This window comes from Arvicola amphibius, chromosome 1 (genome assembly GCF_903992535.2).
Source record: "Arvicola amphibius chromosome 1, mArvAmp1.2, whole genome shotgun sequence".
In the NCBI taxonomy this organism is placed as follows: Eukaryota; Metazoa; Chordata; class Mammalia; order Rodentia; family Cricetidae; genus Arvicola; species Arvicola amphibius.
The window spans coordinates 36,210,629-36,228,182 of record NC_052047.1 but is presented as its reverse complement, the minus strand read 5'-3'; the positions used below and the strand labels follow the sequence as shown (position 1 = coordinate 36,228,182).

Genomic DNA, 17,554 nt, shown 5'->3' with positions numbered 1-17,554 from the left:
CAGTGGCTCAGGACCCCTTTGTCTATGTGAACCTTTGTCTGTGTCCATGAGTAAAAGATTCACATGTCTCGCTCCGCTGTTTTTTATTCAAGCGCCAAATCATGTCTAACACTGTGGAAGACAAAATGCTGCTAATCAACACATTTGTCAACTCATCCCCCCTCCTCCTCTCCACACACAAGGCAGCATAAAGATGTGTGTGGGATTCGCTTCATAGCTGACATCCATGGCTGCAACCACAGGCAATTTGTGAGTTAGTAAACACAGCGAGAATGCCAGCTTTCACACCCTGGCTTGTTAAATATTATTCATCCATTTCACAGGTATCCTACCCCGGGCAGGGAGGTCAGGAGGTTTGGGGAAGAAATGCTGGAGTCGGAGTCTGGGAAAGAGGGTGTGGACAAAGGGCTGTGGTACATGGAGGGAGCTGCACCAGCCAGAACACCGCAGTGGGGAAGGGTACCACAACACGCTTTAGGAGTGAAATCCAGCACGAGGGGAGAGGAAGGTGGGCTGGGGAGGACTGTTCACCGACAGGAGTGAAGTGGTTTCGACAGTGACCTGCTGATGGCGGAAGCTGGGACATGCTTATGACCTGAGGTCTTTCCAGTGCAGGGGCTTCACGCACCTTGGTAAAGGGGGCTGAACTCAGGCCATCTGGCTTGAAGGCCCGGTTCTGTGCTTCCAATTTGATCTCAGCCAAGTTAACTCTGTTCAATCACCCTGACGGGATAATCTGGGTTGAGGCAAACGCCGGTCTGTCAGGATGACCAATGATCTGTTCTCCAGAAGTCATATATCATTGGGCTTCCCTAATACAAGCAACATTTGCACCTAACTCCAGACAGCATGGCCTAGTCCACACGAGAGCCCTAATAACAAAACTGAAAGGCACAGTAAGCTACGGCTAGCGCCACTTGTCACCTTGAGCCATTTCAATCTCTCAAGCAAGAGAGAAAGGCAGAATGGGGGCATCAGAATAGGAGTTACCAGATCCTGAGGGAGGCACGATGAGGCCCAGACAAAGTCCCAAATCTTCTATAAACGTAGGCCATTTTAATCACAAGTCAATATCACCCCCATGAGGCCAAGCCTTGACTCCGTGGCAAGCCCAGTGTCCTCTCGAGCTCCTCACCTTTTCACTGATGACGGTCACAGTGGCATCGGCCACGTTCATGTTCACCGAAGGCCAATCCTCCTTGCTGGATGAGGTCATAAGACTTTCTATGGCACTGTTCAGGGTGTCCATGCCTACACATAGAAAGGATAATTAAAACTTCACTCTCTAATGCAAGCCCAGTCACTCAGGAACAGCCAGACCCAGGTTGTTGACCTTTTTAGTTCCTGGGGTCGGGCCACCTTACTGCTTTATCCTCAAGTTTGCTCAGAAGAAAAAAAAGCCAGTTTTTCCAATAGAGAGTCCCGGGCACCTCCAGGGATGTGTGTGTACGTATGTACCTGCATGTCTGCATGCATGCATGTGTGGTGCATGTGTGTGTCCTATCTATGAGACTATGATGCTCCAACCTCAAGCCTGCCTTTGAGAGCCTGGGGAAGGAGAGCCAACAGAAGCCAGCATCTACCAGAGCACCAGACCCTTCCCCATTACACTGACATTTAGTCAGGGAAGAGTTGATAGCCCCTTTACAGAAACATTCCATGCTGTCCAGTGGGGTTCCTTTGCGAGCTGTAGAATAAGTAAGCTTAAAACACAAAAAATCTGTTTATTGTGTGTGACAGCACATGACACATTGTGTGCGTGTCTGCAGACAACTTTCCAGCTGTCCTTTGCCCCCTGAGCTATTTGGCCTGCTCAGAAGTAACAACTTCATTGTGACGTAACTCGCATGGAATTCACTGTTTTTAATGCATACCACCCAATGGTTTTCAGTCTACTCATAGGGGAGTCATCAAATCAATTTAGAATATTTTCAGCACCCCTGTAATTCTTAGGGGGGAATTCTCTATGTTCCCTATAACCTAACCTCGAATCAGTTCCTACTTTCTGTCTGGCTCTGGGGCCTTGCCTATTATCAGCACTTCTGTTAAGAATCCTACACAGAGGAGATGTCCCCAGCTAGTTCCTTGGGCAGCTGAGGAGAGGGAGCCTGAAATGGCCCTTTCCTATAGCCATACTGATGAATATCTTGCATATCACCAGAGAAGCTTCATCTGGCGATGGATGGAGATAGAGACAGAGACCCACACGGGAGTGCAGGACTGAGCTCCCAAGGCCCAAATGAGGAGCTGAAGGAGAGAGAACATGAGCAAGGAAGTCAGGACCGCAAGGAGTGCGCCCACCCACTGAGACTGTGGGGCTGGTCTAATGGGAGCTCACCAAGGCCAGCGTGACCTGGACTGAAAAAAACATGGGATCAAACCGGATTCTCTGAACGTGTTGGACAATGAAGGCTGACTGAGAACCCAAGAACAATGGCACTGGGTTTTGATCCTACCGGATGTACTGGCTTTTGGGGAGCCTAGTCTGTTTAGATGCGCACCTTCCTGGTCCCAGATGGAGTGGGTTGGACCTTGGACTTCCCGCAGGGCAGGGAACCCTGACTGCTCCTGGGACTGGCAAGGGAGGGGGAGGGGAGTTAAGGGAGGGGGAGGGAAATGGGAGGTGGGGAGGAGGTGGAAATTTTTTTTTAAAATATTTATTTATTTATTTATTTATTTATTTATTTATTTATTTATTATGTATACAATATTCTGTCTGTGTGTATGTCTGCAGGCCAGAAGAGGGCACCAGACCCCATTACAGATGGTTGTGAGCCACCATGTGGTTGCCGGGAATTGAACTCAGGACCTTTGGAAGAGCAGGCAATGCTCTTAACCTCTGAGCCATCTCTCCAGACCAGAAATTTTTAATAATAAAAATAAATTAATTAAAAAAAAATAAAAAAAAAAGAATCCTACACAGAGGACTCTTCGGGGCGGGAGAGGTGACTTCTTTGATCCACCTCAATGTTTCGAGGGTCACGCGTGCTGTGACATGTTTCAGCACTTATTTTTTCTTGTCGGATAAAATTCCATTATTGGAGAGTTTTTAATCTATCCATTAGTCAGGTGATGGGCATTAGGAGTGTCTTTACTTTTGAAAACTGTCATGAACAAATGCTACTAGGAATGCGTTTGTAGCTTTGAGGGGGAACAAAGCTACCCGTTTTCCTGGGTACATGCTTGGGGGCAGAACTGCTGAGTCAAACAACAGTTAAGGTCTTTGCCCCTCTGAGGACGTGCCTAACTGCGCCCCAGAGAGCATTTCACTCTACCCCCAGACCTCCGACTTCTCCAGGGCCTTGTCCAGCCAGGGAGAAGCTACAGCTCCCAGCTTCTCCGTGAGCTTAGGCAGGTGAACACCTCAGTTCCTGGCCCCAGGGTAGGACATACCACTATGAGTCATTGTGTAAAGATATGAGGGCTCCATCAGTATTCCCCACCTGTCTCCAGTGGGTAAGAATGGAGGCAGGAGCCTGACCCCAAAGCGGAGCACTCTACAGTCCTGGGCTGCTCGTCCCTGAAGTGCTGGGACAAGAGGAAACACACACCTGTCCCCTTGGAGTCTGCGTGCTGGGACCGCACATCAAGCCAAGGTTAGCTTGCCCCCACCACCTACGCAACCAGGATGATCACGTGTCCCGGCTGGTGTCACCACAGAGGCACGAGTCAGGGTTAAGATGAGGAGTCATACGGTGACCCTCACCCTCATGGGAGAACCAACGGCTCTTGGAAGCTTTGGAAGCCTTGCCCAGTTTTACCTACCAACAGGCCTGTCCACGGGTAACATGCCCAGGTACTGCACGTGGAACTTCTGCACCAGCTCCGTCTTTGGTGTTGGAAAATCTACTACAGGGAACAAAAGCAGAGTATTTCTCAGTAGTTCCAGGGCATGGGGAAAGCCAGCTGTTGTCCATCTGGAATCTGCACACCCAGATGGCGACCCATACCAGATCACCCTGTTCCCAGACGTGTGTTCTATAAATGACAGCATTTCCCGACTCCAGACATAGGGGCTTTGCCAGTCTAAACCCTACTGATCTCTCTTTCAAGGTGAAATGCTTAGGAAGGCAAAACCCAGTATGCTATGTCTTTCATGTGCTAAGAAACAGCTTTTCGTGCCCTATTTGTTAGGCGTGGCTGGTGCCCAAAGAAGGTTTAGTCACAAAGGGTATATATAACCAAAGGCATGGAAAAAACAATGCAGTCCCCCCAACTAACACTCTATAGGTTTTTAAACTAGACAGTCCTTACCCTAGGGCTATACATGGGATTAAACAAAACAAAACATAAACTCTGCTAAAATATTTTCTAATTCAATACTTTTGAACTGTGTCCCCTCAGGGCCTGGAGCACATGCTCATCGTACCCTCCACTACCCAGGCAGGGTCTCACCATGCAGCACCCAGGCTGACTCACAGTCCTACTGACTCTATGTCCCAAATTCCAGAGATCGGATTCTAGGATAGAGGCCACCAGGCCCAATTTTAAGGTGTATTTTTATTTTATATGTATGAAAGGTTTAGTTAGCTTGCATATATGTGCAGCACATGCGTGCAGTCACTGTAGAAGCCAGAAGAGAGCAACGGATGCCCTGGAAACAGAATCACACATGGTTGTGAGAAGCCCTGTGGGTGCTGGGAATCGAACTCGGGTATTCTGTAAGAGTAGCCGGTGCCATCACCCAGCCCTCGAGTGTGCTTTCAAAGGAGACGGGGAGACGTAAAGTACCAGAGAACCCTGCAACCCTCCAGTCTTGCCGGACTGGCAGGAGCCTTGGAGGAGGAGCCGCTGTAGACATACCTTGCAACGGGACGTCGAGACTCACATTGTTCCTTTCCTGTAAGGAGCTGCAGGCCAGGGCTTTGGCATTCTTCCGTTCAGCCATAATCTAGACAGCAAATGAAAGCACATCCTGGGCTCCCAGCTACGGACCCCATGTCTCCAGCCAGCCCTGCCCACAAAGCATCTGAGTGGATTCTACCAGGACTTAAACTGACGCTCATCTTCTGCCTCCTTTCCCTGCCAGTCGCCCTGCGCTACACATTACGTGAAAATTCACCTTTCCCTGCTGGGGGTGACAGGTGAACATTTCCTCTGAATGCTTGGAAGCTTCTCCTTCCATCTACTAGTTCCCACACCTGTGGAGGACACCTGAACCCTCTGGGAGACACTTGGACCCTCTGGCCCCTCCGCTCAGGGAGCACAGACTGACACGCTTCTCCTGTCCCAGGGCAACTCTTAGATACTCTTTCCAGGCCTCTGGAGACACAGTGTGTGGTTCAGATCCTACCGCTGCCCTTACTAGCCGTGACCTTGGATAGGTAAGCTGCCCTTTTGTGTCTCATCACCGTCACGGCATATAGACGAGAGTACGTATGTCACAGCGCATGTGTGGAATAAATGAATATTAAACGAGCCCAGGGGGCTCAGGAATGTCGGCTGCTGCCATTGTCCTTCTCTGGCTCTTCCAGGAGGTCTCTCTTCTGTGAGGGACACTAATGGTCACTGTGTGCAGGCATCTTTTTGTTCTTGTTCTCCACCAGGGAGTTACAGTGGTGTGGGTTTAGGGATTGAAAGATACCTGGTCACAATGGCCCTGGAAGTAACTCGCGCTTTGAATCCCAGCCCAAGATGCTCATTGCAAAGTAACGACCGTCATTTCTCTAGGTGTATGTAATGTAGCGGTAACATGACATTCACAGGAGTATAAACACAAGTTACAAGCAAAAGCTCCACCATCTTGTGAGGGACTCGGGTATTCCTGTGAATGGGTAACCCTGAGGTCATCGATATGCCTTGAACTTGGAATCCACTACACATTAACAACACGGGCTGAACACCACCCTGCCCGCTTCTTCCTGAGTTTGATTTCACAGGCAGCTCTCCTGCCCTTCCGCTCAATCAGTGAGGGGGAACAGGGAGGTAGACCCTGTGCCGTGGACCCATTCTTACCTTAGAACAGATTTCGTGGAGACTTGTGGCGATGGCTTTTGCTGGTGTGTCACATCGAAACACATGACACTTCAGAATCCGCGTGTCTTTGTCTCTTGCTACATAAGCAAAATCCCTGTGCAGAGGCAATTTGCCAGCATATTAGGAAAAGGAGCCTTTTCTCAACATGTGCTCCAGATACGACTATTAACCGAGCTCATAGCCAGCGTGCCAGCGGTGATCTGCAGATGCAGATTAAACACCAAAACCAAAACACCAACAGCTACAGACAGCAGAAGCAGAGGTCAGTGGCTGTTAGGGACCTGTTGCTATGTGACGTGGTAGTGTCTTCTAAACCTGGCTCTTGAACTTTGGGGTAGGGACCAACCCAGAGTGCACACTGAATTCTGAAGAAAGCGTCTGTCTGGAGCAGTAACAAATGAGATGACGAGACAATGAACACGGGATTGGGACGAATATGAATTACAGGATGATATATAACGACAACCAGCATGAGCCAGCAGAAGCGAAACAATGGGCTGTGATGTGTGGGCGGGCACAGAGGATGGGCCAGCCCCACAGCTGCCTGAGGAAGCTGATGGGCAATCAGAGAACCCCGGAACACACACGTCCTGTGAACTGGATATTACCAAAGGCATGTGACTTTGCCAGACATCCACACTGTGGTCCTGGGGGCAATGCTGTGTTATATATCGGGTTAGCTCAAGCAAGCAGCCTATGCTGACTGCTCTGTCTGTGCTACTGATACCCATTATGACGTTACTTGGCTTCAAAACAACCATACCGGGTAACACAACTAAGTTTCTTGCTGTTATTAATGGTGACAGTGGCTCCCCAAAGAGGAAGTGAAAGGTCTCGCTGTGTAGCCGAGGCTGGCCTGGACCTCCAATCTTCTTAGCTAACTTCTAGGTGCTACAACCATGGCATGAGCTACCCCACACAGCAACTGCATTTAGTTTTTACATTACTTGTCTTCCTATCTGTCTTTTTTAAGTTTTAAAGATATATTCTATTTTTTAATTATAAGTATGTGTGTGGGTATGTACACCTGTATACTGACCACCCCTCCCCCCCAGGCCAGAGGCCTGCGATCTCCCTGCAGCTGGGGATGCAGCCAGAGCCGTGAGTGGTGCTGGGAACCCAGCTCCGGTGCTGGGAAAGAGCAGTATGTGTCCTTAGCTGCTGAGCCACCTCCCAATCCCTACTCGTGGGTTTTTGAGATGCGGTCTCACCATGTAGCCCGGGCCAGCCACAAAATTACAGAAATTCTCTTGCTTCCACCTCCCCGCGTGCCAGAATTACAGGTATGAGCTACCATGCAGCTTAGATTACTTCTCTTACTACAGATGAAGCTGGCAAGATTTCCATAGGTGACCACATGTCTAACCATACGTGTGGTACTAGGGCGAGGGAAAGTTGGTGAGCTCAAAGGACTGGCAACAGAAACCTGCCTCCTGGCCTTCGTGCCCTGGAGTTGGTCCTGTATAGGCTCCAGGTCAGCGCGTCCTTGCCTGCTATCTCACAGGTTCTGCCCTCAGCCCACCCTCACCTGTCCTCAGCATTGTTCCTAACTGCCTCCTGCTCCTTCACTATCTCCGTTGGCATCTTCCATGCTGGAATCAAATGTTCCCTAGCCTGCCAGCCAAAGCCCTGTACCCAATCCCAATGTCTTGGCCTATCTCACCACCTGGAAATCTCCTGGATCCCTTGCTCCCCTTCCAGCCCAACCAGTGCTCCGCATTTTAGCAAGTTCTCATCCTTGCCTTTGCTTACTTTGTCTCTACTTTATTGCCACTGTGGGACTAGGGTTCCCTATATACACCACACTCACCAGTGGGCATCCTGCAAGTCCACAAAGCTCTATGAAGATGGATTATATCTTATGCCCAATGCCTAGTCTGGGCCAGGACACAATAAAAATGAGAATGTTGAGGACTGAAGCACAGGCTTGCTCCACGTGTCCCAAGTGCCTACAGGGAACGGTGGCCTTTACCTGAGGTGTGAATGGGTACCATGGCACTGGGTAAAGGGACAGGTCTGGGGGTGGGGCACACTTTGAGAGGTGAAAATAGTTTTTCTCCATATTGTGTTCTCAAAGCCTTCCCATCCCAGGTTCAGGTGCCATCAAGGAAACACACAACCTAAAAGATCAACAGTTCATTCTGGAGACGGCTAAGGGGAAGTCTTGTTCGTGGTTTCCTCCCCAAACTCCTTTTATTTCCCAGATGGTTCAGACAGTAAGGCACACAGTGTCTTACAGCCCTTCCCCTTCCAACTCCCGGGTCTGGCTGCTGTGTTTCTGAGGCCAAATCTCCCCAGATTCCTTTGCATCACTCACAGGAAGTGCAAACACCCTGTCTGGATTTTGAGAGTTGTAAAATGTAAAACATCTCCGAGCATCATTCCTTCTAGCAAGGTCTCCCTACTCTCTGCTTAAGAACGTGATCTTCGTGATTGCGTGTTGTGGTATCTTCTCTCCATCTGCCCAGAGCGCAGTCACCTACCCAGCACAGCCTACCCAAGGTCTGCCTGGCTCTCTGGCCCACAAGACCTTGCTTGTCTAAATGCTGTCAGTATGCAAATTCTGCTCGCTATACTTTCTCTTGTAGAAATGTACAGTTCCTCCTCTGTGTCTGTCCTCTCTAAGGGTCAGGAAGGAACAGAAAGAAGGCCGCTGGATGCAGGCAAACCAGCTTCTAGTTTGTTCCTGGTTTTACTTAGCTAACATCTCTAACCCCAGAAACCTCAAACCAAACCTTGCTGGACAGGGCACCACAAGAGGAAAAGGGCACGCCATGAAACTGATTTTTTTCTTTTTTATGAAATTATCAAAAACGGTGTTAAAACTGCCTTTGGCTTGTGTGAACAAGAAATAACTGTCAGATTGAATTGTGGATCCCATCTCATCATGTAGATGCAAACATTCCGAATCCAGAAATCCTTCTGGTCCTAAGCATCTTGGAGAAGAATATAGGACTGGTGTGACTCCAGGCCTGGTTATGAAGCCTGTCTTTATGGGCGGGTAGAGACATTTACTTTCACATTGCTTTGCTTCTGATGAAAGCTTCCAAGACCCAGGCTCCTCTCCAGCCTGACTGGCAGCTAGCAGGAAGCCTATATTCCCAAGGTTCCCAAGGTCACTAGCAGAGAGGAAAGGACACACCTGGACCACTAACCATGAGATCAGTCCTACCAAGCACCGGCTACGTGCTGTCTGTTCTTTCATGTGTAACCTCACAGGCATAATTTTTAAAAATCACTACTCTTAATCTTCATCTCCTTTCGGCTCAGGGGAAGGTGATGAATGCCGCAGGGCAACCGTCTGGAAATTACCTCTTCCCAAAGGAGAAAGCGTGCAGCCTTGGGCCTTGGGGGAGGGCTTTTCACAAATTTTGAGCAGCCTATCTCTATTTCTTCTTAGGTAGATAACAGATAGGCAGAAATCCCAGTGCCTCTTTCCATAGAGTTAAGAGGGCTGGATGTCTCTAACTTTATTCCATTACGTATTCCAAATAACCCTAAAACAGCTGTTAGTCCCCAACATGAAGGTCTGCACGGACAAGGCTTGTCCCTCAGACCTAAGCATGGACAAACATCTCATGAATCAGCAGGAACTCCTCAATGGTTGTGCTGAAAGCTGCTTCCAGCATCTGCCTTCTGGAAATAGTTGCTGCAGCAGACACAGTAACAGCTTCCCTTGCTTCTCAGAGACATTCTTGTCCTAATTCATGGACTCTGACAAGCGTCCTTGCAGAAGTACCAACTTAAGGATCCGGAGACAGGGCCGTTTCTGTAGATTGACTGGCTCTGAGAAATCCTGAGGGAAATGAGGCCTGCCTTAGAAACGACAGGAGAGGAGCGGGGCCACAAGCAAAGGACACAGGGAAGGGCAGGCACGTGCGCTCTTCTGAAATCTCTACAAGAAACACAGCCCCGCTAGCTTTGAAAGCCTCCCTGTAGACCTCTGACCTCCAGCGCTCTAAGAGTGATGTCTGTGGCTTTAAGCCACTTAAGCTCGTGGTAATCTCCTACAGCAGCAACAAGAAACTCCACGGCTGCCCCACGACTTCCCCCAAACTGTAGTACGGCATTCGGAATTTATAGTTTTTGAAATAGCCAATTCGCTTCCGCAGGTTCCTTCTGTGACACTGCCATGGAGCATCAATGAAGCAAACACCGACAGACAAGGTGCCAGTCAGGAAGCCCAGGGGGCAAATTTCACAGACTAGTCAGAGAGAGACCTATGATCTGTTCCTGGTAGCCTCTCCAGGGTGAGGAAGGAGAAGGCGGCCCGAATGAGACGCAGATGACGACAAGACAGAAGGTAGGTGAGTTACAGGCGCCTTGGAAGAGCCCCTGGCTGTCCACTGATGCAGCAGGGGCCCTATTGGTGGTGTGGCTATACGGATGCTGTCCCAGGATCTGTCTGCACAGCGCTGCCCCCTGCTGTGTGTGTAGCCTTTACTTCCAGGCATTCAAGCCTTGCATTCTTACATGCATCCCGACAGATGTGGCATGTGCTTCAAAAAATTTGTTCTGATGATGGACACTGAGTTTGAGGTTTTGTTTTTTTGAGCCAGGATTTCTCTGAAGCTTTGGAGCCTGTTCTGGAACTTGTTCTGTAGATCAGGCTGGCCTTGAACTCACAGAGATCCGCCTGCCTCTATCTCCTGGGAGCTGGGATTAAAGGTGTGCAACACCTCCCAGTGAGTCCTTGAGGTCTGTGAGGCAGGGAGACAGTACTAGAAAAGGAGCTGAAGTCAGCCCACCAGACAAGGGTGGAGGAAACCAAACAAGGCATGGACTTTGGGGAAAGGCATTTAAAGGCTCAATGCAGAAGCCTAGAAAGAGAAGGTAGGGAAAGAGTGAGGGGGAAGAAGGCTCAAGGTGAGGCTAGGAGAAGTTCCCAGGCCTGAGGGACTAAGCAGTAGGAGACAGACATTGTCTGGGAGAAGGGGAAGCTGGCAGGGACCTTGGCCTTCTGGGCCCTGACCTAGAGAAGGGAATTTGAGATCTTGGTTAAAGCAAAATTGATCCTTTACTTACTTTTTTTTTTTTTTTTTTAAAATCACTTCTCTCTTTGGAATTTATCAATTACATATGAAAGCAGTGAAGAAATAAACTCCCATGTCTGACTATTCAACTTCAACAATGGTCAAAATGGCACCAACTCGCTCAGTATGAGTTTCACTGCCCCTGACATGATGCTATAGGCCAGAAGGCTTAGATTAGGGACTCTGTCAGATTCCCTAGTGGTTTTCCTGCATTCTGAGGGAATAAAAAAATATATTGTACACAGCATTCCAGGGTCAGAGGACCCCTAGAAGGTGGGCAAATGACCATCCTAATGCGAAGCCCATGAATTCAGGAGAAGACTGCCAGGCCCACGTGCCTATCAGGTGTCAAATCCCAGCTGGTCTGCAGCAGCTTGGATTCTATGTGGGATTATGTGGCCAGCAGTCCCTATGGCTCAGACATCATGGGATAGATAGGAGGCTGGTTGATATACAGTAGGGACATTTCAAGAGCCACCCAGAGTCCAAATGTGTTCCCTTCCTGAGCTGTGTCAGATCTCTAACGACAGGTTCCTCTGCTGCCCCCTGGTGGCTGGGTATCTCACACAGTCTGGCATCTTCCAGGGACATCATCTCATCTACAAAACCACACCACTAGTCTAAATGGCCACCAGGCCCCAGGTACAACATGGCTTCTGTTTTACCACACATTCTAGATATCCAGCTGTCCAAGATGCTCTGCCTGATGTTAGGGACCCTTTGTTCCAGCTGATACCCTGTCTAAGGCTGGACCAGGGGCCACCTGTCAAAGCAGGTGTAGGGCCGGTCATCTTGCCCAGAGTCCCTCCCCATTTGTTTCTTGCCATCAAGGGAATTGTGGGGTTTTGTTCTATAAAGCAGGGGGTGGGAGGCTTGCAGCGGTAACCTCAAGTCTCCTTCCTGAACTCTGACAGATGCTTGTGACAGGAATCAGGCCCCTCTAGCAGTCTGATTGTGAACCCATGGGCTTCCAGCTTTTTTCTTCTTGTCCTTTTGCTGTTCTCTCTGGTAATTATCCCCCCAGAGGACCAGCCTCAAGTTCTGCCGGAGAGAAAAAACATCAGTGCTAAGACAGCTCTGACAGCCTCGAATTTCTTAATGGCAAAGTGAAGGACCAAAGATTGCTTTCATTATTCTCTGCTCTATGCCATGCTGAGCACCCTACCGGGGCTGGCTCCGTCTTTATGGAATGAACAAATAAACAATTCTTTATCCAAATGGCTCCGATTAAAAACAGCTTCTCGGTTCACTCTTTCAATCTCTCCGGCAACTCTCTGGGTGTATGGAATTTACCTATGCATTTCTCGTTCTGCCAAAGGCACGGAAGAGGTGTCCAAAGACCTCTTAGCTGCGACATACGTTAACTGTCCCTGCGACGGTAACCCTGACAAGTGGTACCCAGATAGAACACTTCATTTCCTTATGGAACCAGCTTGTCTTGTTGTTGGAAGGCTTCTGGTGACTGAATGGAAAAATACGTATGTACATAAATACATATATGTGTAGCTTGTTTTTCTTAACGAGAAACTGCAATCCCCCTCCCTGGACTTTTTGTTGGTTGAAGTAGTTTTCCTTTCTGGGGTTGACCCAGAATGTGATGACCCTGCCAGCAACACTGTTGGCCATGTAACGGCCAGTGTGTGCTCTCCTTCCCTTTTCCCTTGGACTCATTTCCCACCCACTGCCTCACCAAATCTCCTCACCGGAATTTCTTACCAAGGCTCCACAGGCCAGATGACACCTTTCATGTAAACTGTATCGATTCAGGTCAAACTGATGTTTTTACGCAGAGAATTGTGAAGGCTGGTCCATGGCAGGCACTTGGCGAGTGGCAGTTACCATAATAAATGAGGGGAAAACAAAGAGAAGCCCACTTTGGACGCAGTCTCCTTTCCATGAAGGATGCTTTTCCTGCATGGCCTGAATGGGAAGGCTTCCTGTACCGTGTGTAGTTATCCTCCCAGCCTGCCTATTTACGGGGGCTACCAGCCGGCAGAGTGGTTCCTAAGAGGCCAAGGCAGGACCCCAAGTCAGGATGAGACAGTTGCAAAGGGACCTGGGCCAAAACTCTTCTTGTGCTTTGGATGGAGGCTTTCTCTTCCCTTTCCTTCACACACAGAGTTGAGCACAGGACTCTGGAATTTGGAAAGTTGGCCTACACCGGAACACAGAGTGCTGACCGGGATCCCAGGACACATCAAAATACACCTACCAAGACCTCCAGGATCAGGAACAGAATACATCCTATGTCCAAGACCGCTCTCATTCTGAGATCATACTTTGGAAGACTTGTCTTGAGGATGGGAGGGTCAGGGAAGAGAAAGAAGGGGACATGAGGAATCTCATTGCCCCCGATGGCTGGTCTAGAATATCTGTCTGCATGCCTATCTTGGGTGGCACTTTTCTGCTTCCTTTTACCCAACATCAACTGTACCATGGGTGAGTGTCAGGGGATCTCACCAAGCCTGAGGTTGCATCTTGGTAAACTTTCCCTCCTGCTTCTTCTAGGAAGATGCTAAACTTTAGTTCACGACCTGGGGCAAACATGCTCGGCACAGCAGAACTTCCCAGGCACCTTTCTCAGATGTGGGCCGTGTGAACAGCACGTCTGAATTCTACCATCTGCCATGAGCAAGGAGGCTTGAACAGAAGGGGCACATTCTCCAGCGCACGGTCTTACTGTTAATATGCAGAACAGCTGTTACAGCTGTCTCCGAATAAGGAGACCTGGGCACACAGAGAAAGGAAGAGCTGGCCAATGTCTGGAAACCTCCCCTCTATGGATTCCAGCAGGATATGGCGTGTGGGGGTAAGAGACCTTACATCTCACGCTTAGGCCCAGGATGTGTCTACCCAAAGGGAGAAATTCTCTTGGTCATATCCTCTGGTGGTCCCAGTCCCTAAGTAGGACCTGATAGGTCAATGCTGTCTTGCTTGCCTAACCACTGAGCTCACAGGCAAGACAGAATAATGCTTGCGAGCCACAGTGCCAGGAGTGTAGTCAGGTATGAACCCAAAGCAAAGAGGGACTCATCTTCGGGTCCCTTCACTGTGGCTGGAATGTCTCAAAACGCCCTTGTTCCACCAAAATGGCTTTGTTTGTTTGTCTAGAGACAGCAATAGAGCATGCAGGAGCCTCAAGCTTCCATACTGTCAATTGGGAGGCTGACATTTTAAAACCTCAGCTGATGAACAGATGCCTTGAATTTCATGGTTCCATCCTCTCCACTGATATATCCTTCAAGGAGGAAATGAGGGCTCCCTGCCCATACTGTGGCTAAAACTGATCCTGAAACAGACTGAACTTCTGGCTAGCCGGCCAGCAAACTTAAGAGAACACAACAAAGGACCACACTGTCACTCTTCAAGAAACAGCTAGAGTGTGACACGGGACCCAAACATATCTGTCACACTTATTCCCCAGCACGCTGAGTCATTTGCTCAGCCATCAGTGAGAGAGAGCCACTGGGGTGGCTATTATTCTTAGCTTGTCACTTAGCCCATCACCTTCCCCAAACAGGACTAGACACAGAAGACGGTTAGGGGCCCGGATGCAGCTCCAGGCTCAGGTGCAAATGGCGGTGAGAAAAGGTTAAACAAAACAATGGTCTGCCTTTGGGGGCGGCCAAGGTTGTGAGGATGGTGTTGCCATGGAAGAAGCAGTGAGTTTTGCCAGACACATGAGATGCTAGGGAAGGGGGAAGAAGTGAGAAATCGCTGGTTACCTCTCTCTGAGTCCAGGAAGGCATGAGGGGAGAGCAGAAACAGCAAGTTAGCATTCATACCGCATCCAGTCTACAGCAGCAGCGCTCGGTGCCGCCATCCCACCGGATTTCCCAACTCTGCAGCCATTAATAGCCTCTCTGTGCTTATTTTAGCCGAACCCTCTCACCCAGAAGAGTGTATTTCGAGCCACGCTACGGTGAAGCCAAGAGTTGCCAGCTGAATTTACAGAGGCAACAGAGCAGCCGGGGGAGGTAACCAAGCTTAAAATATCACAGTCAAATACAGGAGACTGCTCGCAGGAAACACTGGCAGGGAACTTATCTTCATTCTCCAGCCCCCGGCTTCTCACAATTTAAAAAGAAAAAAAACAACAAAACGCACAGAAACAACTGGGCAGATGTAACCTTACCTGCTTCACAGCACCCAGCGTTCTATCAAAGCTACTGCCCTGACACCCAGGGGTTTCAACGAATGGGGAGGGACAAAGAGCAGAAGGTGGAGGACAGAGGTGGGGAAGGGAAGAGACGGGAGAGGAAAACGTCAAGGGTCCGGGCACAGAGCAGTGCCGAGAAGAGCTTTGGGTACAGAGAAGTGACAGATGAGGGTACAGGGAAGTGCCAGGGAAGAGAGGAGGATGTGGAGAGCAGCTGGGAGTGGATGAGGGTGGGGTGGGCCGGGGATAGCAAGTGTTGAGTTCCATGCTCAGAGTTACCCTGCGTTGCCAGGTGACCCTAGAGATATCACCAAGTCCTCTGTCCTTTCTCATCTGTGAAAGCCAGTGTGAAAGGGCCCAAAGGCGGTCCTCTAAGTGACACATGGGTGTTCTACAGAGCACCAGACTGAGGAAGGAGAGCACCAGACAGTGAAGCCAATAAGGAGAAGAGACGCAGGAGCCACAGGGACCTGCTCTCTCCCGCACACCAGCCCTGCAGCCATTGTCACCAGGCCAGCAGGGCTCTGCAGGGCGATTGATAGTTAACAGGCAATCAAGCATGCCAAACAGTGAACTAGAAAGGTAGAGGGAGCCACTACACCTCAGAATAATTGTGGTGTCATACACCACATGTAGACTGGGATCCATGCCTACAAACCCAAGACAAACCCAAGTGGAAGTTACAAGGGCTCAAAGGAAAAGCTATGAGAAAGCTCTGAGTGCATTGAAAAATTGGCACCGTAAACAGGCTGAAATAACACAGCACCCAAACTCTCCCCATGGAGGAAAGGTGATGGAAGATTTTACTCAACATTTGTTTGACTATTATACAATGGGCAGGAATTAATTTTGCGATACAACATACATAGCTACCTCCATATTCAGGGAAAATCACTGTGATCAACATGGGCCAAGAGCCAGCACAGGTGACACCTCTAACACGACAGTGACACACCCCACAGCTACCCTTCACTGAGCTCTGGTGTTGTGCAGCCCATGTGGCTTGTGCGGGCCCTACCAGCAACCCGACGAAGCCATTATTACAGTGTTCTTGGACAGATGGAAAAACAAGTTCAGAGAGTCTGAGGAACTTGGCTAGGTCATACAGCAAACCCACAGTGAACACAGGATTGGGATTCCAGGTCTCTCCTGGTCTGTCTCTCGGATGATAAACCCACCAGGTTGAATAAGTTTGCTCAAAGCAGAGCCAAAGGGATCTGGGTTCTTAGATGACCAGGCGGCCCAAGTTTCCTGGAAAGGCTCTTCAGGCTAATGAGGTAGACGGACTCTGGGTCTTCCAGGATGGTACTTACCTTCTTTTTGTCAATCTCCCATGCACTGGGCACACTATGTGAGATAGCATGCTCCTGACCTAGGTCACCCATCAGTGAAGAGGGGCAGAGACCCTGGCTCAGGGCATTCAGGAGAAATGAGACCAAGTGAGATGGCATTTAACCAGGATGCAATGGCCTGAACCTCGGGAACTGTTAGCACAACAGGCTCCTCTGCCAGTTAGGCTGGGATGGGCAGCATTTGACCCCGAGGGCTTGTTTGGAAGTTCTAGCAGAGGAGAGCAGCTATTTGTACACTCTTGCCTGAAGGATGGTCCTTCTCTACTGGAGAAGGTCATCGTCAATGGAGCATGCAGCTTTGGAAGGGGACATGAGGGACAGTGAGGGAGTAGGAGGGCATTTATCTGCCAGCCAGATCAACTGAATCAACACTGGGGACCAGAGAGATGACAGATGTCATAGTCATATTGCCCTCATATCTTCAGGTGGCATCTGAGGAAAACTACCTCTCGTGGAAAGGCATTTACCTAGGTAGGGGATGTTTCTTAACTTTCTAGATGTTCCTTGGGATAACATTGTTGCCTTTGGTTAAGGTTCTTCTTCACTCTCCCGGTCCTGCCAGCAAAGCCAATCTTTTTCAAATTTAAAAATCTTTTCTTTTTATTTTAATATACATTGGTCCTCTGCCTGCATGTAAGTCTTTATCAGAGTGCTAGATCCCCTAGAATTGGAGTTATAGACAGTTGTGAGCTGCCACATAGATGCTGGGAATTGAACCTGGGTCCAATTGGAAGAGCAGCCAGTGCTCTTAACCACTGAGCCATCTCTCCAGCCCCTGTCTTCTAGAGATCCTGAATTCAAATCCAAACAACCACATGATGGCTTACAACCATCTGTAATAGGATATGATGCCCTCTTCTGGCCTGCAGGCATACATGCAGAGCACTCACACATGAAAAACTGTGTGTGTGTGTGTGTGTGTGTGTGTGTGTTTATGTATAGTCAGTATTTAGAAGCAACTTTCTGTAAGTCAATGACCCTCTGGAGTCTCAGACTTCCCACATCAGATGAAAAAGGCTCTCAGAATGCCCTTA

General features: G+C 49.2%; 1 protein-coding gene across 9 annotated transcripts in view; it reads right to left on the bottom strand.

Annotated features, from left to right (window-relative positions):
* Apbb2 (amyloid beta precursor protein binding family B member 2) overlaps window positions 1-17,554 on the bottom strand; it is a 325,526-nt gene that overhangs the window by 9,495 nt on the left and 298,477 nt on the right. For 5 of the 9 annotated variants that reach the window (XM_038324988.1, XM_038325021.2, XM_038324997.2 and 2 more), the window contains 5 exons: window positions 14,735-14,740; window positions 5,956-6,070; window positions 4,804-4,891; window positions 3,766-3,849; window positions 1,136-1,251 (listed from right to left, as the gene is read on the bottom strand). In XM_038324988.1, the coding sequence (XP_038180916.1) occupies window positions 1,136-1,251; window positions 3,766-3,849; window positions 4,804-4,891; window positions 5,956-6,070; window positions 14,735-14,740 (409 nt within the window). The remainder of the gene's footprint in view (window positions 1-1,135; window positions 1,252-3,765; window positions 3,850-4,803; window positions 4,892-5,955; window positions 6,071-14,734; window positions 14,741-17,554) is intronic. The other 4 variants (XM_038325004.2, XM_038325030.2, XM_038325013.2 and 1 more) reach the window with 1 other exon arrangement.